General features: G+C 44.4%; 1 protein-coding gene across 4 annotated transcripts in view; it reads left to right on the forward strand.

Moving 5' to 3' along the window:
* Positions 1-9,765: 9,765 nt before the first annotated feature.
* Positions 9,766-22,365, forward strand: part of LOC306784212 (nuclear factor 1 X-type-like) — a gene marked incomplete at both ends in the record, with an annotated part of 87,392 nt that continues 74,792 nt past the window's right edge. For 2 of the 4 annotated variants that reach the window (XM_079278085.1, XM_079278086.1), the window contains 2 exons: positions 10,362-10,894; positions 17,333-17,416. In XM_079278085.1, the coding sequence (XP_079134211.1) occupies positions 10,892-10,894; positions 17,333-17,416 (87 nt within the window). Of the gene's footprint in view, positions 9,892-10,361; positions 10,895-17,332; positions 17,417-21,349; positions 21,490-22,365 lie in introns of those variants that run through there. The other 2 variants (XM_079278087.1, XM_079278088.1) reach the window with 2 other exon arrangements.

A 22,365-nucleotide genomic window follows, 5' to 3' on the forward strand; every position in this document is an offset into this window, starting at 1 on the left:
ACGAGGTGGGGCTGCGCTGGCGCTTTGGGGGGGAGAGAGATGGGTGTGTGTGGTAGGTGCTGGGAGAGAGGAGGGGAGAGGACTGGGAGGGGGTGAGGTGTATGTGTGTGTATATGATGGGAGGGGGGCACCTGGCATGCCATAATAACCCTGGGAAAACGCCCATTGCATCTGAAGAGGAAGGTGCAGAGGGAGGGGGGGGGGGGGTAGTAGTGTCTGTGTGTGTATTTGCGTGTGTGTGTGGGTGTGTGTATGTATGTTTGGGTGTTGAAGGCACCAACTCCAGTCTTGGAGCGACCCATCCTAGTGTTCTTATGCTAATGTCGTCTCTGTCGTAGCTTGGAGGACAGGTGCTACTTTCTACCGTCTTGTTCGTCCCTCACACTCTTTTTCTCTCTCGCTTGTCTGTCCCTAAAATACCTCTCCACCTGCCCACAAAGGTCCAATAATAACCCCCGAAACTTGAGGACACATACAAACACATATGCACACAGGGCAGAGACACAGGGTACTATCTCCCTCTCTTGATGCCGTCTGCGTCCCCTGCAAACACCCCCCCCCCCCACCACACACACAGACACACACACACAACCCCCGTCGTATCCCCTCTCTCTATATGTAGCACCACAGATGCCCATGTTGCCCTGCAACAGCTGTCTCACCATGTGCCCTACCAAGTGTTGCCACCCAATGGAGGGGAGAGGAAGTGAGGAGGGAGGGAGGGAGGGAGGGAGGGAGGGTGCTGGATTTGGATGGGAGGGACAGGGTCATGAATATTAATTTAGCTTTTTTCATCCTAAAAAAAAAAAAATAGGAGCTGTTGTCGTCTGAACAGTCATCATGTTTATTGCTTTGTCTTGATCATCGTTGTATAGTCACATTTTGTTTTATTGCGTGCTCAGTGTTTCTGTTTCCTCTTCCCCTCTGTCTCTCTCCGAGTCTTTCTCTCTCATTTGGTTCTGGATTCGGTCGAGTTGATGGGCAGCGCCCCCCCCACACACACACACAAACACACACCCCCGTCACAGGAAGTCCCTGGAAGCAGAGCACAGAAGGAGGGGACGTCAGACAGAGGGCGCCCTCCCATTGGTGCGGCAGGTTAACGACACTCCCGTTGACCAATAACCAGAAGACGGACGCATAGTAACAGCGGGGCATGGAGAGAGGGTATTTTCAAATGCAAACACTGGTCCAACAAGTCAGGTGCTGGATCCAGACTGGATTCAGTGACAGAACAAAATGGAGGGCCGGGGAATGGTGCGCCGCCATTTTGGGGCAAAAATATTTTGGGTATTCGTGCCATGTCTCCTAATAAGCAGTTCAGACAGCAGGGCAAAGCGGTGGCACAAAAAATGACCTCGGAGCATCAGCGTTCGATTTTGCTAAAAGAAATTCTCAACAGCGCACAATTGATGAATAATACACAGTAAATATTTTTTTGCCCTTTCTGAACACAATGTGATTTTTAAAGGTGCCACAGTCACTACTAAGCCTCTCTAAGCATTCTGCTAATTACAGAAAATTCTGTCGGAGACTGACATCTGTGCTCACAGAGAACGCCATACCTGTGATTATTCATTTTTTATTGTGAAATTGGAAAAGTAAAGCAAATGAGGCGCAAACGACGCCAGGACAGATGGATCCAAGAGTGGAGTATCCGAGAAACTGATGCCACACATCTTCCCCCTCTGGTCCCCCGCTTCATGTTAAATAGATTCAGCTGAGCGCTAGAGAAGCCCAATAAAAGAAAACTAATATAAAAAAAAAGTATGGGGAAAAAGTTGTGTGCGAGTGTGGCACAGCACCCTGCTTGTGTGTTTGTTCGTTTAATTTTGAAGGGATGAAAGCAGACAGGCATAAAGAGGGGCAGACGTAGAGAGATCACCGCGTCGTGTACCGTATTGGTGGGTAGCGTGCCACACAGTCTGCCTCCTAAAGCAATAAATCTGAAACAGCATAATAGATAAACGCAACTCAGAACACAAAATACCCTGCGAGGGAAAACTAATAAAAAACGGAGCGATTAAGTGGAATCAGAGCTCTTAGGCAGTATCTGGAGATGGGGGCTGTCGCCATACAAAGACCAGAGCGGGCCAACACAACAGATGAGAGAGCATAGGGACGGGGGGCCGAGAAAACGAGGGCTAAAAGCAGAGGGAGCGAGAGGCAGATGATGGAGGCGAGGAAAGGAGGGATGGAGGAGAGAGAGAGAGGGAGAGAGAAAGTGAGGGATGGATGGATGGGGCAGCAGATCAGAGGGAGCCTCTAGTGTGTCTTGCTCTCCCTTTAAAGAAGAGCCAGGAAAACAGATTAGGAGTCCTCTTTTCTCCTGGGGGAGCACACACACACACACACACACACACACACACACACACACACACACACACAAACACACACAACCTCCATTCAGCCGTCCTCCTCCTCTCCACGTAAACATGGAACTAACTAACTTTTTACACCGCGCCCGCCGCTGACCTGCCCGGCCCAGAACAAATCCGCTCGGTGCTGAAGTCGCACGGGGCGGAGACACAGGGACACAATGACAGCCTGTGTGTGTGTGTGTGTGTGTGTGAGTGTGTGTGTGTGCGCTTTAGGGTGACCTCACATCAGGTCACGTTTGCTAACTGTTTATGACACAAAGAGGAGTGATGTCAGGGAGTGTCGCACAAATACAGACCGCAGTGTGTCAGTGTGTCCTTGAGAACAGGTTGAGTGTTAAATATTCTCTTCTTGTTTGAACAGCATTTAATAATAAGAAGAATATATTGAGAAATATTAGCATCAGAATAGTGCTGCAGCTGACTTCATTGACAATTGATCTGAACATAATTTTCCTGAGAAGAATCCAGTATTTGTTCAGTTCATGAAATGTACAAAAGAGAGTGCCCGTCACAGTTTCCTAGAATCCAAACTAATGTCGTCTTTTTTTAACAACAGAAAACCCAAAAGATGTTCAGTTCAGTGTGTGACAAAGAAAAAAAAACAGCAAATTGTCACATTGGAGAAGCTGAAAACAGCAGATGTTTCTGCACCTGTGCTTGAGAAAATAAGTGAGTCAATAACTGTAAAGTGGCAATTTTTCATATTTTTAATTTAAATATATGTCTGTTTAACTTTTTCTCAGTGTTTCTCCATCAAACTGCACATCATTCTGAAGCATAGCATGTTAGTATGAAATAAAATCAACCAGGACTGGAATACCTTGAATATCTAAATAGTTGCAGAGTTCTTTTTGCTGATCAAATACAATTTTCATCTTCAATCACAATAATAATCATAACAGCACAACTGTTTGTAATGCACTTTTTTGCAGATCCAAAAGCGAGCTCATGCGTTATCTGTTCAACTGCGTGTGTCTGAGCCTAATGTCAGCCATTGATAAACCACCGCACCGTCTAAACCACAGATACACCAACGCACACACGCACACACACACACACACACACACACACACACGCACACACACACACCACACTCGTCTCAAAAGAATTCCTGGAAAAGAGATGTCTGTTTTCAGAACGACAAACGGCTCGTCACATCGCTCTCTCCTGATCTTACGGGTTCATAGACGTACTCTCAAACAGTGGAGGGAGAAGTATTCTGATCCTTTACTTCAGTAGAAGTAGAAGAAGTAACAATTCTGTTACTTGCTGAAGTATTATCAGCAAAATGTACTTTAAATATTAAAGTATACAGATCATTTAATGCTACACACACAGACACACATATATATATATATATATATATATATACATATGTTGCACATATATATATTATTTGGATTAATATTACTGATGCAATGCTATGTCAGCAGCATTTTCATAGTGCAGATGGTCGAGGTTTATATACTGTCGGGTAGTTTAATCTGTAACAATTCATTATATTCTATGAAATGACTTTATGTTTGTATGTACAATATGAATGAGCTGTCAGATAAATGCAGTGGAGTAGTTAATCAACAGTTGATTATTATTGCTGTTCAACTCAGCCGGCATTTAAAATATTGTTTTCTGTAAAAGAATAATTGTCAGTCCGTCTCCTCTCCTCTTCTTCTAAAAGCGTATCAGATTAGGATCCCACACATTTGCTTTTTGACAACTTCAAGCTTTAAGATCAGGAATGCATTTTTAGATGCACAATGCAAAACAAATGGAAGGAAGTCTGCTTTTAGTCCACATGCCGTTAGTAGCGGTAGGAGAGGGACCGTCATCATGTGCACCGTATCTCAACTATTTACAGATACTTTATAATATTTAGTCTTTTTAGATTGTCTTCTGCCCGAGTGAATGAACTCTTATGAATTTAAACGTGTGTACAAGTAAAGTGTATAAATGTCTTTAAGAATAAGATCATTAGAACCTTCGTTCCCCTGAACATTCTAATTTCCTTCCACTAAACATGTCCGAGTGGACATATCATGTCTTTATCAGGACCTATGTGGACTCTCTTCACGTCCGTCTCTGCTCCCCCCCCCCACACACACACACATAAAGAAATAGAAAAAGTCTTTAGAAAAGTACATGTTGTTCATTTCTGTTCAGAATTCAGCATCACTGGATCATTACAGGCTTCTATTCTGTTTCAGAAAGCAGAACATAAGACCTGCAGACTCGTGAGGAAGCTCTCCTGCTGCTGCTGCTGCTTCCATATCTTTAGGTTAAAAAGTCTCCATGACTGCAGTGGGAATGTGATCGGCTGGCAGCAGCACTGTGAACATACTCCACCCTCCATCCCTCCATCCCTCCATCCCATTCTCCTGCCAGGGCCGGGCATTCCTCGCCCCTCCAGTGGCCGGTTAGTACCCACTCTTTTTCTCTTTCTTTCTGTCGCACACAACCACGCACACTCTTTTTTTTTTTTTGTCCCTATACACGGCTACTTCAGACCAACTATTTCCTTCCTTCCTTACTCGCCACATACATTTCTCCATTTCCCTTTTTTGCAGCCGTCCCATCCTTCACTCTTCCTTCCTTCCTTTCCTTTTTTTGTGTTTTCCCCCCTCCATCTCCTGCCCTCTCCCTCCTCAGCTGCTCTCTCATTTGGGTTTGTTTGCATGGCAGAGCGTAAAGGATGCAGCCAGTGAGAGCAGGGCCAGCAGAGCCCTCCTGTGTCCATCCAGGCCCCGGCTGAGATTTGTAATGCTAGACAACACTCTGCAATGCGGGGATAAAAACCTCGGCCCGCTCGGACAAAAGAGCCTTGTTTTTTCCTTTCCTTTCCTTTCCTTTCCTTTCCTTTCCTTTCCTTTCCACCGCTTATTGCTCCTCTCGCAGGGAGACGTAGAATTCTTTCTTTTAGCAGGGAGAGAAACAAAGATTTGTAGAGGGGGGAGGGGGGGGGGGGACACTTCCACCGAGTTTGACACATGGTCCTGGTGCAGAGTAATTATTATAAGTATAGTTTCCCCCTGCATGCCTTCAGTGCAGCAGAGGGCAGTGAGAGTTGTGCTTCAGGACTGAGGCCTCTGCTTGTTATTTGTATTGTGTGTTGCACTTTGTATCTTTGCAGGGCTCTGCTGTGTGCTGCTGCCTCTGTTATGAATCCAACATTTAGGTCTAACAGTCACTCTGTTCTCCAGCTCTGCTGTATCTGCTTTTTCTCTATTTCTTGCACGTTTGTAGTTCTTTATGTGATCTTGTTCGGATTTAGCAGCTTAAGCTCGCGTATAGCAAAGTTGGAGATAAAATATTTGCGTTTTGGTGAAGTTGTCTGGGAGAGCGTTGTATGCTTTATTTTACAATTTAGTGAATGTCATTCTGTTTCACCTTCACTTCTGAGGGCATCGCGTTTTCTATTTTGTTGTTTTTGTCCTCGGTTTTACTGCTTCACTTTGTTGTCACCATCATCATTTGTAATAATACGTTTTTCACAAATCAGAGTGTTGAGATTTCGGTTTGGGGGCCGAGAAAGGAACATTTCACTTTCACGGTGTGCCACTGCATTTAGTAGAGGAGTGCGTGCGATGTCTGTTTGATCGTTATAAATTGCTCGAACTCCATATTTCTCTCATTTGAAACGGTTCCTTGCATTGTTATACTTAGCATACACTTCAGTATATGTAAATACTTATTTGATCAAATGTTGACCTGTTGATTAAAGTTCATGTTCGTCCCTCTAAGCTTGTAAAACAAGAGTTGGTGGTAGGTCCATCTTTGTTAAGTGAATATTTATCGCCTGGTGTCTGATAGTTTTCAACATGTCAGTCGTGGTTTGCAGTGACATTCTGGGCCGAGATCTAAAACTTGTAATTTTGCGCGGCGACAAGTCCTTTTGGGGTTTACAGACAAGCATTTAGGGCTTCAGGGAAAGTCTGAACTTTGCCTGCCTGATCCCACAGCTGATTGCCCACATCATGCTGGCTCAGTGGCGTCAGTAATGGCTGGTTTAGATTCACCGCTCAGGGCTTTCATTAACCCAAAGCTCAGCCTAATTGACGCTCGTAGGTCGCCTTACATGATCTGGACGCCAACTAATGTTCTCTTGTTTGTCTGTGTAACATTTAAATTTTTTAAATTTGTTTTTATATTTATGTTTCTTCCAAGACACTTGTAAAAGGAACAGAACTTTTGTTTGGGTGGCTCATAATTTCATAATATAAATCAAGGGTTTATGCCAAAAAACATTTGAGTTATTTTATTATTGTGTGTCCACAAAATACAACAATCTGAATGGTTGTGATTTAGATGTCATAAACCAAAATAGTTTGAGGTTTGTGGGAGGATCAAGTTAGATTTTAGACCATGCAGTCCACATTTTTCCACCACATTATATTAAGAAAACAAACAAACAGCAGAATGAATTGAAACGAGGTCAACTGCTATAAGCATATGGAGAATCAGGACAAGGGAGTATGAATTATCATTTAAGCCACATTAACAGATAGGTTTCCTCGATGTAGCATTAATGATTCAGTGTGCAGATTATTTTTTTAATGAGCATGTTTCAAAGTATTTGGTATATTGTTTTAATTACACAACGTATACTCGTTTTAACTAACAACGTCATGGTCCATACTTTAATAATGAATAGTGCTGTCGAGCTTTTATTAAATATGAATTGCTTCAATGATCATCCACGTGTAGTTCAGGTGATATTCAGTTTTCATTTGAAGTCCTATTCTTCGAATTTTTTCATCATAATAAACTTATTACGATTGTGTGGTTTAAAAAAAAACAATTAAATTACTGGACAACGTGTTTTCTGCGCAGTTTTGCCACAGATGTGTGTTGCAGGTGAATGTCTCTTTTTTTCCGGTAGATTTTCGATTTTCATATGAAAAATGTTTGCCGGCCACTTCTTAAAATGTACTTTTCTTGAAAAAGCCTCGCACTGCACATTAGATCAGTGGTCATTTCACGTGTCAGATGAACACGTGCCTGTGTCACTGTCACGCTGACAAATGTTTCGATCGCGCACGTGGACAGCTATGATAAACATTTTGTTTTTGTTCGTTCCAGAAACATGTTTCGCCCGATTTTATTTCGTGTTTTCGTTTTGACACCTGAAGCTTGTTGGAGGATCTGTCTGGCCTCCTGCGACTTCCGGTGCTTTGGTGGCTCGTGCTGAGCACACAGTGCGGTCTGACTGCAAACTGTTATTTGTAAATTAATTAAGGGTTAAAAAAAAGTCGTGTTGTGGGATTATTTGGGGTTTAGAGAGACATTTTGGTGTTTTTCCAATCAACTGGTCATTCTCCAAACAGGCCGTCGGGCATGTGTGAGCCTCCCAGTCAGCATCTGTAAGAAGACAGCAGAATTAATATTCAAAAGAACAATGTGCAGGTCATGGGATAAACTATGAAAATCATACAACCGGTTGAGGCTGATGTGTAAATCATCAGAATGATTAATAATTTGGGATGTATTTTATATATATTATTATTATTACTGGTAGTAGTATAATAATGTTATTATTTCTATTGTTTTATTAAGAATAACCTCCGTGCTTTTGATGACTATGATTTTATTTTTGGAGTGAAAGTATTAATAATTATTTTCATGCATCATTTCATCATTCATCATTATTTTAACGCTGCCTAACTTGCCAACACTGTTCATTTGTTGCTATAGCAACTTGTAGTTCGTCCCAACTAATGACCTTCCAAATAATATCATCAGAAGTTTGAAATTAGCCTTTAACAAAATGACATGTAATAGAAATTATTTTTACGGTCATATGTGTCATAGAATAAAACAAAACTTTTTTTTGAGCACATGAACGTTTACAATACCAATTAATGAAAAATGATGCAGCAAGGACATTTTATTTTGAAAATAAGATCGAAATATATCACAAAATGGCTCAATGTGCAAACATTGTGCACATTTTAGTGCAACAAATGACTTTTAACTAAATGTTAATGGTCAGGTGAAAGTCCTTAGTTGGTGAAGTACAGTTGGGCTACATTGCATTATTTGTATGTGTGTTATAAATAACAAAATCAGCTTTTGATTAACGCTCTCAATTTTAAACACTAAAACTATGAAACCAACACACACTGCTGTTGAGTAAATGGTCCATCCGGGCCTCCGTTGCCTCAAAATCTTAAAGAATAAAAAAACAAAACTTACGCATTGTCGTATTAAATGGAATAATTAAAATTAGGCTGGAACAACAACTTAAATCATAAATTCAATGACGGATGAATAATTGATGTGGCCAAATGTGTGGGGAGGTCAACATTTAATTATTGATAAACCATCATGTTGGAGGAATGTCATTAGAAGTCTGATTTAGTTTTTTAAAGGAGCGGGATAACGACACACGCACAACTGCAAATACATTTCACAGGCAGACACACAGCAGGCCCAATGCTGCGAGAACAAGTATTAATATGACTACATTCACCTGTTAGAAGGAAAATATTTATTTTGTTGTTTGAGATTAAACCAAGTGTTTATGTTTGTTTTTGCTAAGCCTGGAATTTGAAATATGAAGCAAAAAACAAAAGAGTATCACAGGTGCACTGCAAAGAACTGTGCGCGGGTTTTCAACCTCTTTAAAAATAGAAAAACAAAAAACATACTTCTTGAAATTCTTTGGTTTGGTGAATTCTCTTTTATCTGCCGCATTTTTATTTTTGAAAGACCATTATTTTGTGTCATTTCCTTTTTGTGCACCATGATGCCCCCTACAAGTCCTGCTGGACAAATGCATTCATATCAAATGAATCAAGGACACGAAAACTCACTGTCCTTTCATTTGAAACTCTACTAACGTGTTGAACGTCACCTATGCTCTTCCCCCCCAATGTCTCAATCAGGTTTCATCCTGCTGCTTCATTGCGTCACTCTGTGGGGAGACACGGTCACAATACATCTGTGTTCGTGATGTGTTTTGATACAAGTTAGCGAAACTACATCATTGCCATGACACAGACGCATTTATTATAATTCTAATCCCAAAACAAGAAAAATAACTTCAGGTTTTTTTTTTACATTTCAGGGAATGTGATCAGACTTTCCTTGAATGAACCCTTCGAACCCAATGAACCCTTTTTTCTCTCTTGATCTTTGCTCCAGACTGCAACATTACCAAAACTACACGGAAATCAAACTGCAGGAAGCAGCTCGGGTCGTGCCCACAGTGCCGCTCTAGAAACCTCCGGAGCAGTGCATGGCGGTAGGTCGGAGCCGGTGCAGCCCTATATATAATCCCCACCGTCCGTGATTTAGCCCCCCGGTCCTCCCAATTCTCCCAAAGCCCCAGCTGCTCTACTGGCCGCTCCGCTCTCGCCGCGACAGACTGTACACCGCTCGCTTTATTAATAATTCACCCTAATAATTCAGCAGTTCGACGCTGCCGGCTGAAGCACCGGCACCGTAAACAACTGCCCTAATTCCCCGTCTATAATTTCTGTGTGTGTAAACTGCAGGACCCACGCTGCTGAAGGTGAGCTCTTTATAAGTGGCTGGTTTTTGTTTTTATGTTGTTGTTGTTTGTTTGTGTGGGAGGGTTGCGGAGGGAAGTGCGAGCTATCTGTCGTCGCTGCCGCCGGAGCGCTTCCATTTTACGCGCCGAGGCACCCGGAGCCCCGGCCGACGTGTCGCTGTGCAGGCATTCACGCTATCCGCGCGGCTGCAGCGATCTGAAGAAGCGAAAACACGCAAGCTGCTCTTTCATCTCGTCAGCTTTAAGGAGGAGGAGGCGGCGAGGGGCCAGGGGTGTCCCCCCCACCACCACCACCCCCCAGTTTGTGTGTAGCGCGCGTGTGTGTGTGGAGAGAGAGAGGAGAGAGAGAGCGAGAGAGCGAGAGAGCGAGAGAGCGAGAGAGAGAAAGAGAGAGAGCGATACGAGGGTAAAACAGATCGGACGCGCGGCGCGGGAGACAGCCGCTTTTGGACACGTTTTGGAGACAGAAGCTGCCCGACTGCACGCGGGGGAAAACCCCCAAAACAAACAGAAAACAAAACTTACTTTGCATCGCCTCACCCGTCCATTCGTGTTGTCACCGTGTCGTTACAATTATTTCGGGGAGTGATTCTTTTTGAAATCATTATTATTTAGCGTCTCGCAATCGGAAGAAGTTTTGGCGGCTGAAGGACGCACCTCGGGACTTTGACGCAGACGTCTCCCTGACTTCTGGCTGCTGGACATGGGTCGCATCTGAGGGCCGAGCTGCGGTAGACGGACGGACGGCTCGGAGCTGCTGTCCTCTTGTCCTCCTATCTCTTGCAGAGTGGACCCACTTTTGAGAGAGCGTGTTTTTCCCCCCTATCTGGGCCGACTTGTTTAAAGGTCTTCTTTTCTTTTTTTTTTTGCTTCCGGCAACAGCGAAGAGACCAAGTCTTCCTCCCTCAGCCCTCGCTCCCTCTCTCCCTTTTTTTTTGGAAGCTGAACTTTTAAAGGAAAATGGGGCATTGAGAGGGTTGGCAGATCTCCCCACGCTATAATGGTACGTGCTGTGTAACTCAATAGTTCCCCTCTGTCGGCTCTATAGGGTAAAGTCTATAGGACTGGACCGAAAGCAAACATCGCTTGTGTTTAACTGCATCCCCGCAGCCAGTTTAAGGCTTTTTGTTTTTACATTTCTTTGTGGAAGATCAGTAATTCAGAGTGAGATCTGGCTACGGAGTGCGAGGCCACAGATGACGATGCAACGCACCTGCGCGCGTGTGTGTGTGTGTGTGTGTGTGAGCGAGAGAATATGTGTGTGTGTTACGTGTAAATTCGCCATGCTTGCCTGCCAATTTTGACAATTCTGAACTCACATCGATCAACCACATTTATATAAAAAATAAAAATATTCCGTATTGCACAACGATGTATTTCAATGCAGCTCTATATTTTTTTACGATGAAATATTTTTGCGTGGACGTCACTTTTTTTGCTCTCCCTTGCGCGTAATTCCATGAAACTACCTTCAAAGACACAACAACCTTTTTCATAATTAGTCTGATATCATATAAATCCATTTCTTCTCCCATAAGTCGAGCTGACTTCCCCTCACTGATGGCTGAACGCTGTGCATGCTGAATTGTTTGCAGAGGCGCGTGAGTGGCCCAGTAAATACAGATTGACAAAGTGGAGGCTGATCTGCGCAGCTCAGATCAAACAGAATAAAACACACGCGCGACCGCACACTGCGGAGATCTGAAAGCCCAGCATACTATGTGTTGGATATGAATTATCATATTATTATGATTGTTATCATGATGATATTCTGAAAGGATTCTGTATCCGCGTGGAGCAGGGCTCCTCTCCACCTTGTACCCGCGCTGTGTCTTTTTCTGTCTGAGGCGGCTGCTGCTTTTCTTTTTTTTTCTTTTTTTATCAATGGGCACTTCATTTGCTAGTTGATGACACTTTAAAGCGACTACAAGGGGGAGGTGAGGTGACACAGACCGCCTTTGTGCCCCCCAGAGCAAGTGCGAAATGAATAAGAGCTTTTAATGTTGATCAGAACATCAGAGGAACAAATATTCTGGTCTGATGGTTTTTTTTAAAACCCCCTCAGCATTTAGAGAGACAAATATTATATTTCACCATCTGCTCAAAAACTGTTTTTATTGCAGTTTTTATTTCTTTTCATCATCATCTATATTCCTTGACTTTTATCTGTCTCTGTCATGTTGCAGTGCAAAGCTGTGTGGAATTATAATGACCTCAAATTACAATTACAATGGCCTAAAATCGTGACCTATACTTTATAGCTGATCATACTGTTCAGGTGCCACACAGTATAAAATACAGCTGGCAGAGTTGATTTCTGTGAGGCTTTGGTTGAACAAAGACCTGTTCTGAGGCAATGATTGGACGTGTTTCAACATAGAACGACTACACTTTAGATGGGAACAATACATGCACATGTCAGATGTTATTCAGATTTTATTTTTTTGCCAGCAATATTCCTTTTGCACCAATACAGTGGCTCTTCAAACACACGTGAGGTCAGACCTTCTTGTATCAGACATTTAAATAAAATATAATGGTTTATAAACGGAAACACGTCTTGGATGTGTTTTTGAAACAGCAATGTCTCACCAATGAAGACAATAAACTGATTTATTTATGTACATTACATAAAATGCATGTGGTGCAACGACTAAGTCGTATATAATTTTATTTGCTCGAGGTTTTTTTTATATGTTGCCCTGAAAGCATCTCAGATTCAGATCGAAGGGGACGTTCAGTGTCATCAGTAAGTTTCGCCTCATCAGCAACTTTACAGGAGCAACTTGATTCCGGTCCCCCAGATTGATGACACACCGCCGGCATGCGTGTATACATATTTTTTCGCATGTCTTGAAATATCAGGTGCGAGATTAATAACTTTATTACGGGGGTCAACATGCCAAAAAAATGTTTGTGAGCTCAACCCACCCATTGTCATGCGTCCACAACAATACGAACCAGCCTGGAGCGGTTCAAAATGTCACATTTTAGGCCACATGTGATTTGTGAGGTAAGCTCACCGATCATCCTCCAATCTTTCTGAAGGTGCGCGGAAACATCAGACGATGGCTCCTAAATGGCAGCGATATCATAATGCTCGCTTTGCTTTGATTGCGGCTCTGTAATGTCACAGTTGGTTGCGCTGTGGTTGTTGCAGAGAAAAGCAGCCCACCGCTGAACCTGTCTGTCTGTTATGAAACACATTCTTTTTTAGAGTATCGTTTTCGTTGGAAGTGGGTGAGACATTTGAAAGGAGGTCAACACGTTGCTCCATTGAGTCATACGGAGTGTGTGCGTGTTTTGTAATGTAACTCTATGCTACCTGGTCTTTGTGGTAAACTGTATTAGAACCATAACCACAAGAAAATCTCCCCACGGATCAGTGCTTGTGCGACACAAAGGGCCGATTGTACCGGCCCAAACCTCATTGTTAAAAGCACATAGCCGGAGCGGCGAGGCCTTAACTCGGTGCGGTTCCCCCAATAAAAAAAAGCATGAATAAGATTCCATGTAGTAGAATGGTTTGCCCATGGCGTTGGGTTACTTACAGGTAATCAAGGTGGCGAGCAGTGTGGGAGGTTCACTGTGACAGTCAGCGTTGTGTTTATCTAAAGGCCGGCCTGTCGAGCAGGATCAGTGGTTGACAGGCGGGATGCAGGCCAAAGCCAATCTCTGGGCGTGTCCAATGTGTGTTCAAACTTGTTTCGCCGTAACCGTTTTGTTGATTGTATTTTTTTAATTATTTTTAATACATGGATTCACGGCAGCTGTTGTTTAGTCTGGCATAGTTTCTATCTATTACTCAGGCATTCAAAACTATGAACCTCGCCCAGCTCCTTTGCATCTTAGCATCTTTGATTCCGACCACACACACCTGCACATAAAGGTTGAACCTCCTGAGATAATCTCATCCTCCTGCATTCGTACCTCCTGAAAAGAAAACGTCATGCCTTCGATTCCCGCCGTGTACTACTGTGTGAAAAAAACGACGAAGTGTAAAACACAACTGCACAATTAAGCCCAATGCAATCTTCAGCCCGGCATCTTGGCTGCACTACTGGACCCACAAGTGGAGTGAAATAATTAGCCCCACTCTGCTCACCCACCCAGCCATCCATCCTACTTTTCTTTTTTTTTTAACACAGCCCCTTCAGTTTCTCATCTTCTTCCTTATCCTCCCAGAGATGGCTTAGCGGAAAAGAAAAGAAAGGAAAAAAAATCATATTTTTCCAACATTTTTCCCCGAGGTAGCTTTGGCAGGGACTCACACGGCGGCCATTTCTGCCTTTCATACACCCCTCACACACCGTGGAACAGATCGCCGGTGCGGCCCGGCGTCTTTGAAGTGGTTGCCATCTCACGCAGGTTGGCTGGACTCTTTCCTTACCCCCCTCCCTCCCACCTCCCATCATTCTCATCCTGTGCCTTAAACTTGGCAGTGTTATTTTTCAGCCACCAAATCACGCTGATAAGACACAATGGCGGTGATAATAATTATGTTGTTTTTTTTAAAAGCCGGACTGACAGCGCTGATAGCGCTTGTGGTTGACGACTGTGTGGCGGCCAGAATGCAATGCAATTTCTGGAAACGAGGGAGAGGACCGCACCAGGTGCTTGGATTGAGTGTGTAAGCGTGTGCGTAGACGCAAAAAACAACATGAGAGGAGACGGAGAGGAGGATGATCATTGATACGTTGCCATTCATGTGCTTTAAAATGGAGCCATCTGAGAACAAATTCCACCATCAGGGCCTTTCATACACAAAGCTCTGTGGAGGTGTGCGTGAGTGTGAGAGCGCGCACGCGAGTGTACGAGCAGGTTTTCGGAGATCTCACCTCCAAAGAATTTGGCCATATGGTTGTCAACACATATACCCAGAGAGAGAGCGAGAGAGAGGATAGAGAGAGAGGGGATAGAGAGCGAGCCAAGGAAAGACGGTGTGAGAGAGTCAGGGAGAAAGTGAATGAGAAGCGTCTTCTTTTGTCAGTGGAGGCAGCAGGAAAGGCAGTTTAGAAAAGATCCTATACCCCTACCTTAGATCAGATGGCTCAGACACAAAAAGAAAGAAAAAAAATCCTCCATCACATCCCCTACTCCACTTATTTGTGGAGTGGGAAAATCTGTCTCAATTAACACATTTGCATTGGGCGATGATGGACTCCAAATAGGTCACTGACTCAATCTCCCGCCTCCGAATCTTCCCTCTAAAATGTTAATTAAGGAGGGCTTTGAGATTTTTCCGCTCAGGGCTGGCCATATGGGCCGGGCATATGCTCTATATATATAGTACAATATATAATTCATACACTGCTGCAGGAGAGAGTGTTTGGGGGCATGGAGTTTTTTTTGGGGGGGGGGGTTTACTACAAAGGGAGTCGGTATGTTCTGGCCTCTCCAGTGGCAGGTACAGAGCTTAGCCTATTCATTAGCTTTGTGTTATTCACTGTTGCACAATGGGATTGAGGTTCATCAACACCTGTTTCTTTGGCTAACAACATAAAGAGGGCATTTAAATTCCTCTTTGCTGGTTGGTTAATATGAAATGGGAGCAAATGATCTATTGTTGGAGTGCAGTTGCCTTTTAAAAAAAATTTTCAAACAGCTACTTGGGGTCAAGTTAAAGGATGAGTAATATTGAGATTCTCTGTATGCTCAAGGATATTCTCAAATCGTCAGCATGTCGAACCAGTTCTTCCAGTGCCATCCTGCCAGACTGCCCCCATTCACCAAGCAGAATGGGACGGCGGCAGCCAATAAAAACGGAGCTTTCCGCCCCAACACACGGCCGTTTTTTGGGTTGCGGTCCCACCCAATCAGAGGAGGGCCTGCTATTGCACCTGACCATGTTTCTGGCCAGGCACAGCCAATCGCTGAGGCTCTTGCACACCTGATGCATTGTGGTCTGCCCACTGGCTCACGCAGGTGGCGTGGATCCAGGTCCATTATTGTGAGAGCGCCGGCCAATCAGATGCGTTGTCTCATTACCGGAGAAGTGCGGCCTGGCAGACTTTGAGCAATTGGAGTTTGTCTTGTGTGTGCGTGTCAGCACGCGTGTGTACGTGTGCATCGGAGCAACTCTGCTACCCCATTCCCATAATGCTTTGCAGCCTTATCAGCAGGCCTCTCTCTCTCTCACCCCGTTCCTGGCTTCGTCCTCTTCCAGAGACTCAACAATGAGCACTGTGTTTCACCCTTTAAGGAGCCGGAGGCCTCGGCTATAAAAAAAAAAAAGAGACTAAAAAAAACATGTTTATGGACTAATAAAGATGATTAGAAATCGCACAATTGCAGAAAAACGGAAGGTTTGCGAGCGCAGATTATTTGTAATAAAAAAGCTGAGGGGAGAGACGAGAGAGAGAGCGAGAAGGAGAGTTAGCTGTACAGACCTCTCATTGCGAAGGATATGAATAGCCTTTGTTTTCACCACAACTCGGGGCTGTGTGGTCTGCCAATGTCTGGCTCTTATTATGGGGTTTGTGTCTGCGTAAGTGGCATGCACGTGTGCGTTGGTGTGTTTGTGTGCGAGGCCGAGAGCACATGGGAGTGGAACAAAAAAAAAAAAAAAAAGCATACATACGTGCAGGTGATTATATTTCCAGGAGGGTGAGACGACATGCGTGTGCGTTTTAAATGTTTCCACACACCAGATACACTGTTTTTCTCCCTGCTCCCGCTCAATAAATGTGGCACGGGGTCTCTCCGGCTGGCACAAGCGCGCGTGCACGCTTTCTTTTTTTTTTTGTATCCGTTCGAGTTGTGAAATGAAATAGGATTTCACAGAACGGCACAGCGGCTGTGGGATTTGGGCTCCCATCGGCTAAGGAGAGCGGGATAGGTTGAGCCAATCAACGGCAGAAACTGCAAGGAGAGCCCGTTTCACAGCTCCGGGCCCTGCCAGAACCCTGCCTGCCTGGCTGCTTGACTTAGAATACAAATGAAGCTCCCTGAATGCACACTTACACACACATGCATGCATGCACACTGCTACTTACAGACAGTCTGGCTGGGGATGTATAGTGCAAGAGATGGTAGCAGGCGCTGTGCTCTCTATGGAGAAGTGACATCACTCTGGGTTAGGAGGCTGTCTCATATAGCCCAGGCACATTTTTGGGATTGTCTCCGTGTTTGATCCTGGTGACTAGGCGACTCTCAGCAAAACGATCTCGACTGATAAAAAGCACGACAGGTAAGGGGGGAAATATGTAACAACAAGTGTCCGATATAAAGTTGAAGGATTTCAATGTTGTAATATTTTGAAATGCTAGTTTATTCCTCCTTCTGGGAACTCATACAAAGCAACAGGCTCAAGCAGCGTCTTAGTGACAAAAACAGGTTGAGATCTGCTTCCTAAGAGAGTCGTCAATAATATGACAGAACTGTAATACTGAAATGATAAAAGTTTCACTAAATAACCATCTTCTTCTTTTTTTTTGTTTAGGCTACTGACACCTACCTGGTGAACGACGACCCCTCTAGAGGCCCAGGGATGCCTGAATGTTTCCTCGTGTCTGACACGTATAGGGTAAATAACCACACACACACACACACACACACACACACACACACACACACACACACACACACACACACACACACACTACAAGCTCTCTGCGTCTGTCCTTGTCATGTTGGTGCCCCAAGATTTATTTCCTGGACACACAAACAAGCCCAGCCCTTTAAAAGTAATCTCTTCATAAAGATTTACAGCGGTTGGAGGGAGGAGGGCGTTCAGAGCATTGTTGAGTTGGAGGCTCTTGGGTAAATGTGTCCAGGAAATACACACATGCTCACACATCCACCTCCTGTAAAGAATCTCCCGCATGTCATCATGGACGTCCTGAACTCATCTGTCGACCGCGCTGACGTGTGTCGACGGCGCTCTGTATTTCCTCAAAATGTCAACTTTTCTGACGTGCAGGTTTTAAAATAAAATAAAATACGCCCCCCCCCCCCCAAAAAAAACTTCAAGATATGACATTTAGTTGTGTGTTTTTTTTCTGTATCTGTAGAAAAAGCATCTTTTGCACAGTTCACAGACGACCTTCGGCCCTGCGTGCTGTAATCCGACGTGCTGCATTTACCGCTTAGATGGAGAAACTATGACGTCACACTGGAGAAATAAACAAACACGGGCAGAGACGCAGTGATCCGAGGCGGGTCGGGGTAAAAAAAATGTATGCGCCGCCATTGCTCACAGTCAGCGTGTTTAAAAAAGCAGCAGGACTAACACATTGCTCCACGCACACACACACACACACACACACAGACACGCGCTCACACACACTCCGATTGCGAACAGATCCAAAGTCTCTGGGATCCTCGCTGTGTATGATATGCTTGTTAGCCATAACGGCCGGTCTCTCTGACTGCATATGCCTGTATGCATTTGACTGGCGTGCTCCCTCCCAGAGCACACATCAACAGCTGAGTCAAACAATATTTACACTGCACGTCGTGGTAAACGCTACACTTACACACATTTTCCATTCCCATATTTCCTGGCTTTTTTCTTTTTCTTTTTGAAAGGCGGCCTCAACCACCTGTCTCACACATTTAGCATGCTAATGGCAGTGTCAGTATGCTACATCACTTTCAATATTTAATGGCCTAGCCACAGGCGATGGCAGAGCCGTGTGTCAATGGGAGACCACGACATGCTAACTTTAGACGCGCCATATGGTTTTCTCTTGTGCCTTGTTGAATGGCAACCATAGACCCACATGGAACCACGAGAGCTCTGCACGCTCGAGGGGCTTTCGGTTGGTGACGCTCGGACAGGGCCGTTTGATCACGGCCAGCGAGAGAGAGAGAGAGAGAGAGAGGGGGGGGGGAGAGAGAGAGATAGAGAGAGAGAGAGGGAGAGTGTTTGGAAAGAAAAACCTGAGTGTTTTGTAACCCCTGCGGTTGCTATAGTTTGTTTGTTACAGCCAAGTTGCCTGTGTTGAATATTGAGATGGATGTCTCGGCCCAGGCTGCAGCCGGAGACAAAGGCGGCCAGTAAAGTCGAAAAAAAAGGGTCAGCGTGTGCGTGCGTGCGTGCGATTAAGACGGCAGAAAAGAGAGAGTGTACAGCAGAAGAGTATGAAATAGATCGAAAAAGAGGGAAAGAGGTCACGTAAAAAGAAAGTACTGAGAAATAGAGAGAGAGAGAGAGATATGGGGGTGGACGGAGAGAGAGAAGGAGGGAAAGCGAGGGAGCACACAAAGGCTTTGGGGTTTTGGGCCTGTGCCGCGGCGGGGTGTGGTTTGGAAAGAGGAGAGACTCTGGGAAAAGGGAATGGACTACACCTCAATGTGCTTCACTTTCATTTTTGTGTTTTCATCCGTTTTTCTCTCCCCCTCGATCTTATTCGCTCTCTAGTCGCTTGTGCCGGCGTATCTTTGACCACAAGACATTTGAGGTTGTGTGCGTATTATGCGCGTGTGTGTGTATGTGTGTGCGCGCGCGCGTGTGTGTGTATACTGTACATTAGATGCACGTGTGTATGTGGCGCGAGTGTCTAAGTATCCTACATAGGCTGAGGTCTCGTAAAGCTGCACAGCTTCATATCCCGCTGAAAAACTTGGCATTCGAACGCGGGGGTGACTTCAACCCCTGAAAACCGCACCCTTGCACACACACACACACACACACACACTCTCACTCACACACGTGCACAAGGCAGGGGCTTATGTATAATTGCAGGCACTCTGCCTGCATATATGAGTTTGATTAGGCCGAGGAGCAGGGAGCGGGCAAGGATAAAGCCGAGCCTGATTAGAAACAGAGTGTATCGCTTCCATACAATAGGAGTCACAATGAAACTGGTTCAGACCACTTCGTCCAAGTCCAGGTATCTTTTGTCTCCATATGCATATGTACAGCGCACACCAATATGAATTGGATTGTGTTAAAAAAAGAAGAAGAGGGAAACCAGGAATGCGGGCGGCATGGAATAAAATGACAAGACAGTCAATTTAAAACTTGCCGTAACAACTTTGGACTTATTTAGTTCACCGAGGGGATTCAAGGTGCTCCCTAGAAATATTAAAAATATTCTAATGCAGACGAGGGGTTTTCTCACCCCAAACTGCACAGCTACGGCCCCGCTCAGGCAGAATGAAGCCGCCAGAGCCGGGGCCTCAAATCCAGCCGTCACACCTTGTAAAATTAATTAAACACAAATAAGTTTGGCCCACATTTGAGCCGACGTTTCAGCCGCCCTCGGGCGCCGCTGTCAGCGGCACACCTTTTTAATTGACAGTGACAAGAACTCAAGTTCAGAACACGGGGCCTCTTGCACTTGAATTAGTTCACTGTGTGGAAAGCTGACGGGCTGACAGAGCACAGCCACAATCTGAGTTGTAAACCTTCGCTTCTATATTTGTATTTGGGGTTTGCTTCTGCATTTTTTGCTGTTGCAAAGGATATGAAAGTTGAAAATGGATCATTTTGAGGAAAGGGATTTGTTTTTGCTCTGTGGTGCAAAAGCTGTGTTTTTAAGACTGCTTTATAATACAAATTCAAAAAAATATACTTGCACATAACAATGTGACAAGATGTAATATTAAATAAATACCACAAGATAATACATAGTGTGAGCAGTGATATAATCATAAAATCCTTGTTAACTCATCACTGAGTAACAAAGACAAACTGTAAATTGTGAGGCAAAAAAACTATTTGAGTTTGAGATAGATAGACAGACAGACAGAGAGACAGACAGACAGACAGACAGACAGACAGACAGACAGACAGACAGATATATATATATCTATAGATATATATATATATATATATATATCTATAGATATATATATATATATATATATATATATATATATATATATATATATATATATATATAGATATACATACAGACAGATATATAGATCGATAGATATATAGACAGATAGACATATAGACAGATAGATAGACAGACAGCAAGAGGACTAAATGTTATTGTTGCAATAGAGGGAAAGAACAGAACAACCATTCCTTCACACAGAAAAACAGCACAGTTCATAGATCCATAGATCCAGAACTCACTGCAGAACTGTATACGCCCAGGTGTGAATATTACAGATATCCCATAGGAATGTAATAAAACACCATAAAACTCGATGAGGTGACTGAACTCACCATCGAGCACCACATGCGCACTATAAACCACCCCCGTAGCGATACCGTGTCTCGTGCGATTCCCTCTCTTGGAGTTTTTTCAGCGAGGCGCTGATTCTGTTTAAAAGAAGAAGAAAAAACTATCAGTCGACGATAATTTTAAACACAGTTATAGGTTTGAGTCGATCCGAAAGCGAAGCGGGGAGCGCGAGAGAGAGCCAGAGAGAGAGAGAGAGAGAGAGAGAGAGCCAGAGAGAGAGAGAGAGAGAGAGTGTTAGAGCGCGAGAGAACGAGCGAGGGAGGGAGGGCGAGCAGAAACTTTCCTCTAAAGTTAGTGGAGCTTTCACTGTGAGTGAGGCGGGGTTACAGCCTGGACTGAGCCACAGCGGCTTTGCAATGCGGCACCGCAGCGAACCTCCATTCAACTTTACTATCAACAACTTCAATTTTCATCTCTAGACACAACCATGTACTCCCCTTACTGCTTGACACAGGTATGGAAAAATAAATCCGCCGTTTTCGCACGCTCTTCTTCTTTGCTTTTTATTTTCCGGTATGGTGCGCCTCCGGTTTGTTTCTACTGTATGCGGTTACAGTGTTGTGTTGTCCGCCGTGCTGCTGCCGCTGCTGCTTGTCATTTGTTGCGTTTTAAGGACGCAACAAATGCGTTTGTTTTTTTAGTTTTTCTCCGGATCTGCTCTCTTTTTCCCGATAGTGTTTAACCTCGCTCTCTCTCCCTCTCTCTCGCGCGCGCTCCCTCTCTCCCCCGTTCTTTTTTTTCTTCTTTTTTTTGTAATGGCACTCCTCCAACGGGCTTTCTCGTGCGTCTTATTGCGCATGGTTTTGGAGAGAAAATGGCGCTTCTCCCAAATGTATTTAATATAAATACGGAGGCTGGAGAAAGGGGAAGAAGGGCTCGGTGCACTGACAGTTGGCGACTTATTCCGGCCGCCCTGAGGCAGTAATCGGCTTCATCGGCGAATATAATAAAGCACCGATCGGGAGTGAATGAGGCTCGTTGAGTCGCGGTACACTTTATTTTGAGGGTTTCCGACGTGCGGCCGTTAACGGAGGTCTGCCGGTCTATCAGCGCCGAGGGCCTTTGGGGTCACCGCGTAGCTACAAATCCACGACTGTCCCTCGTGTGGTTTGTTCCACTTTAGCAGCCGCAATTGGGGAAATGACATTTTGTGGGTTTTTGGGGGGGGGGGGGGGGGGGGGGTTCTAAAGACGACAGAGGTTGGTGGGCGGATGTTGTGTGGACAGATCGAGCTGCATGGCTGCAGTTTGATTCTTTTTTTTTAATTTTTTTTTTTTAACCTTTGTGACGTTAAAGAGGGCACAGCATGCTTTTAACCATAAAATAAATC

This window comes from Melanostigma gelatinosum, assembly GCF_949748355.1.
Source record: "Melanostigma gelatinosum genome assembly, chromosome: 11".
Taxonomy (NCBI): domain Eukaryota; kingdom Metazoa; phylum Chordata; class Actinopteri; order Perciformes; family Zoarcidae; genus Melanostigma; species Melanostigma gelatinosum.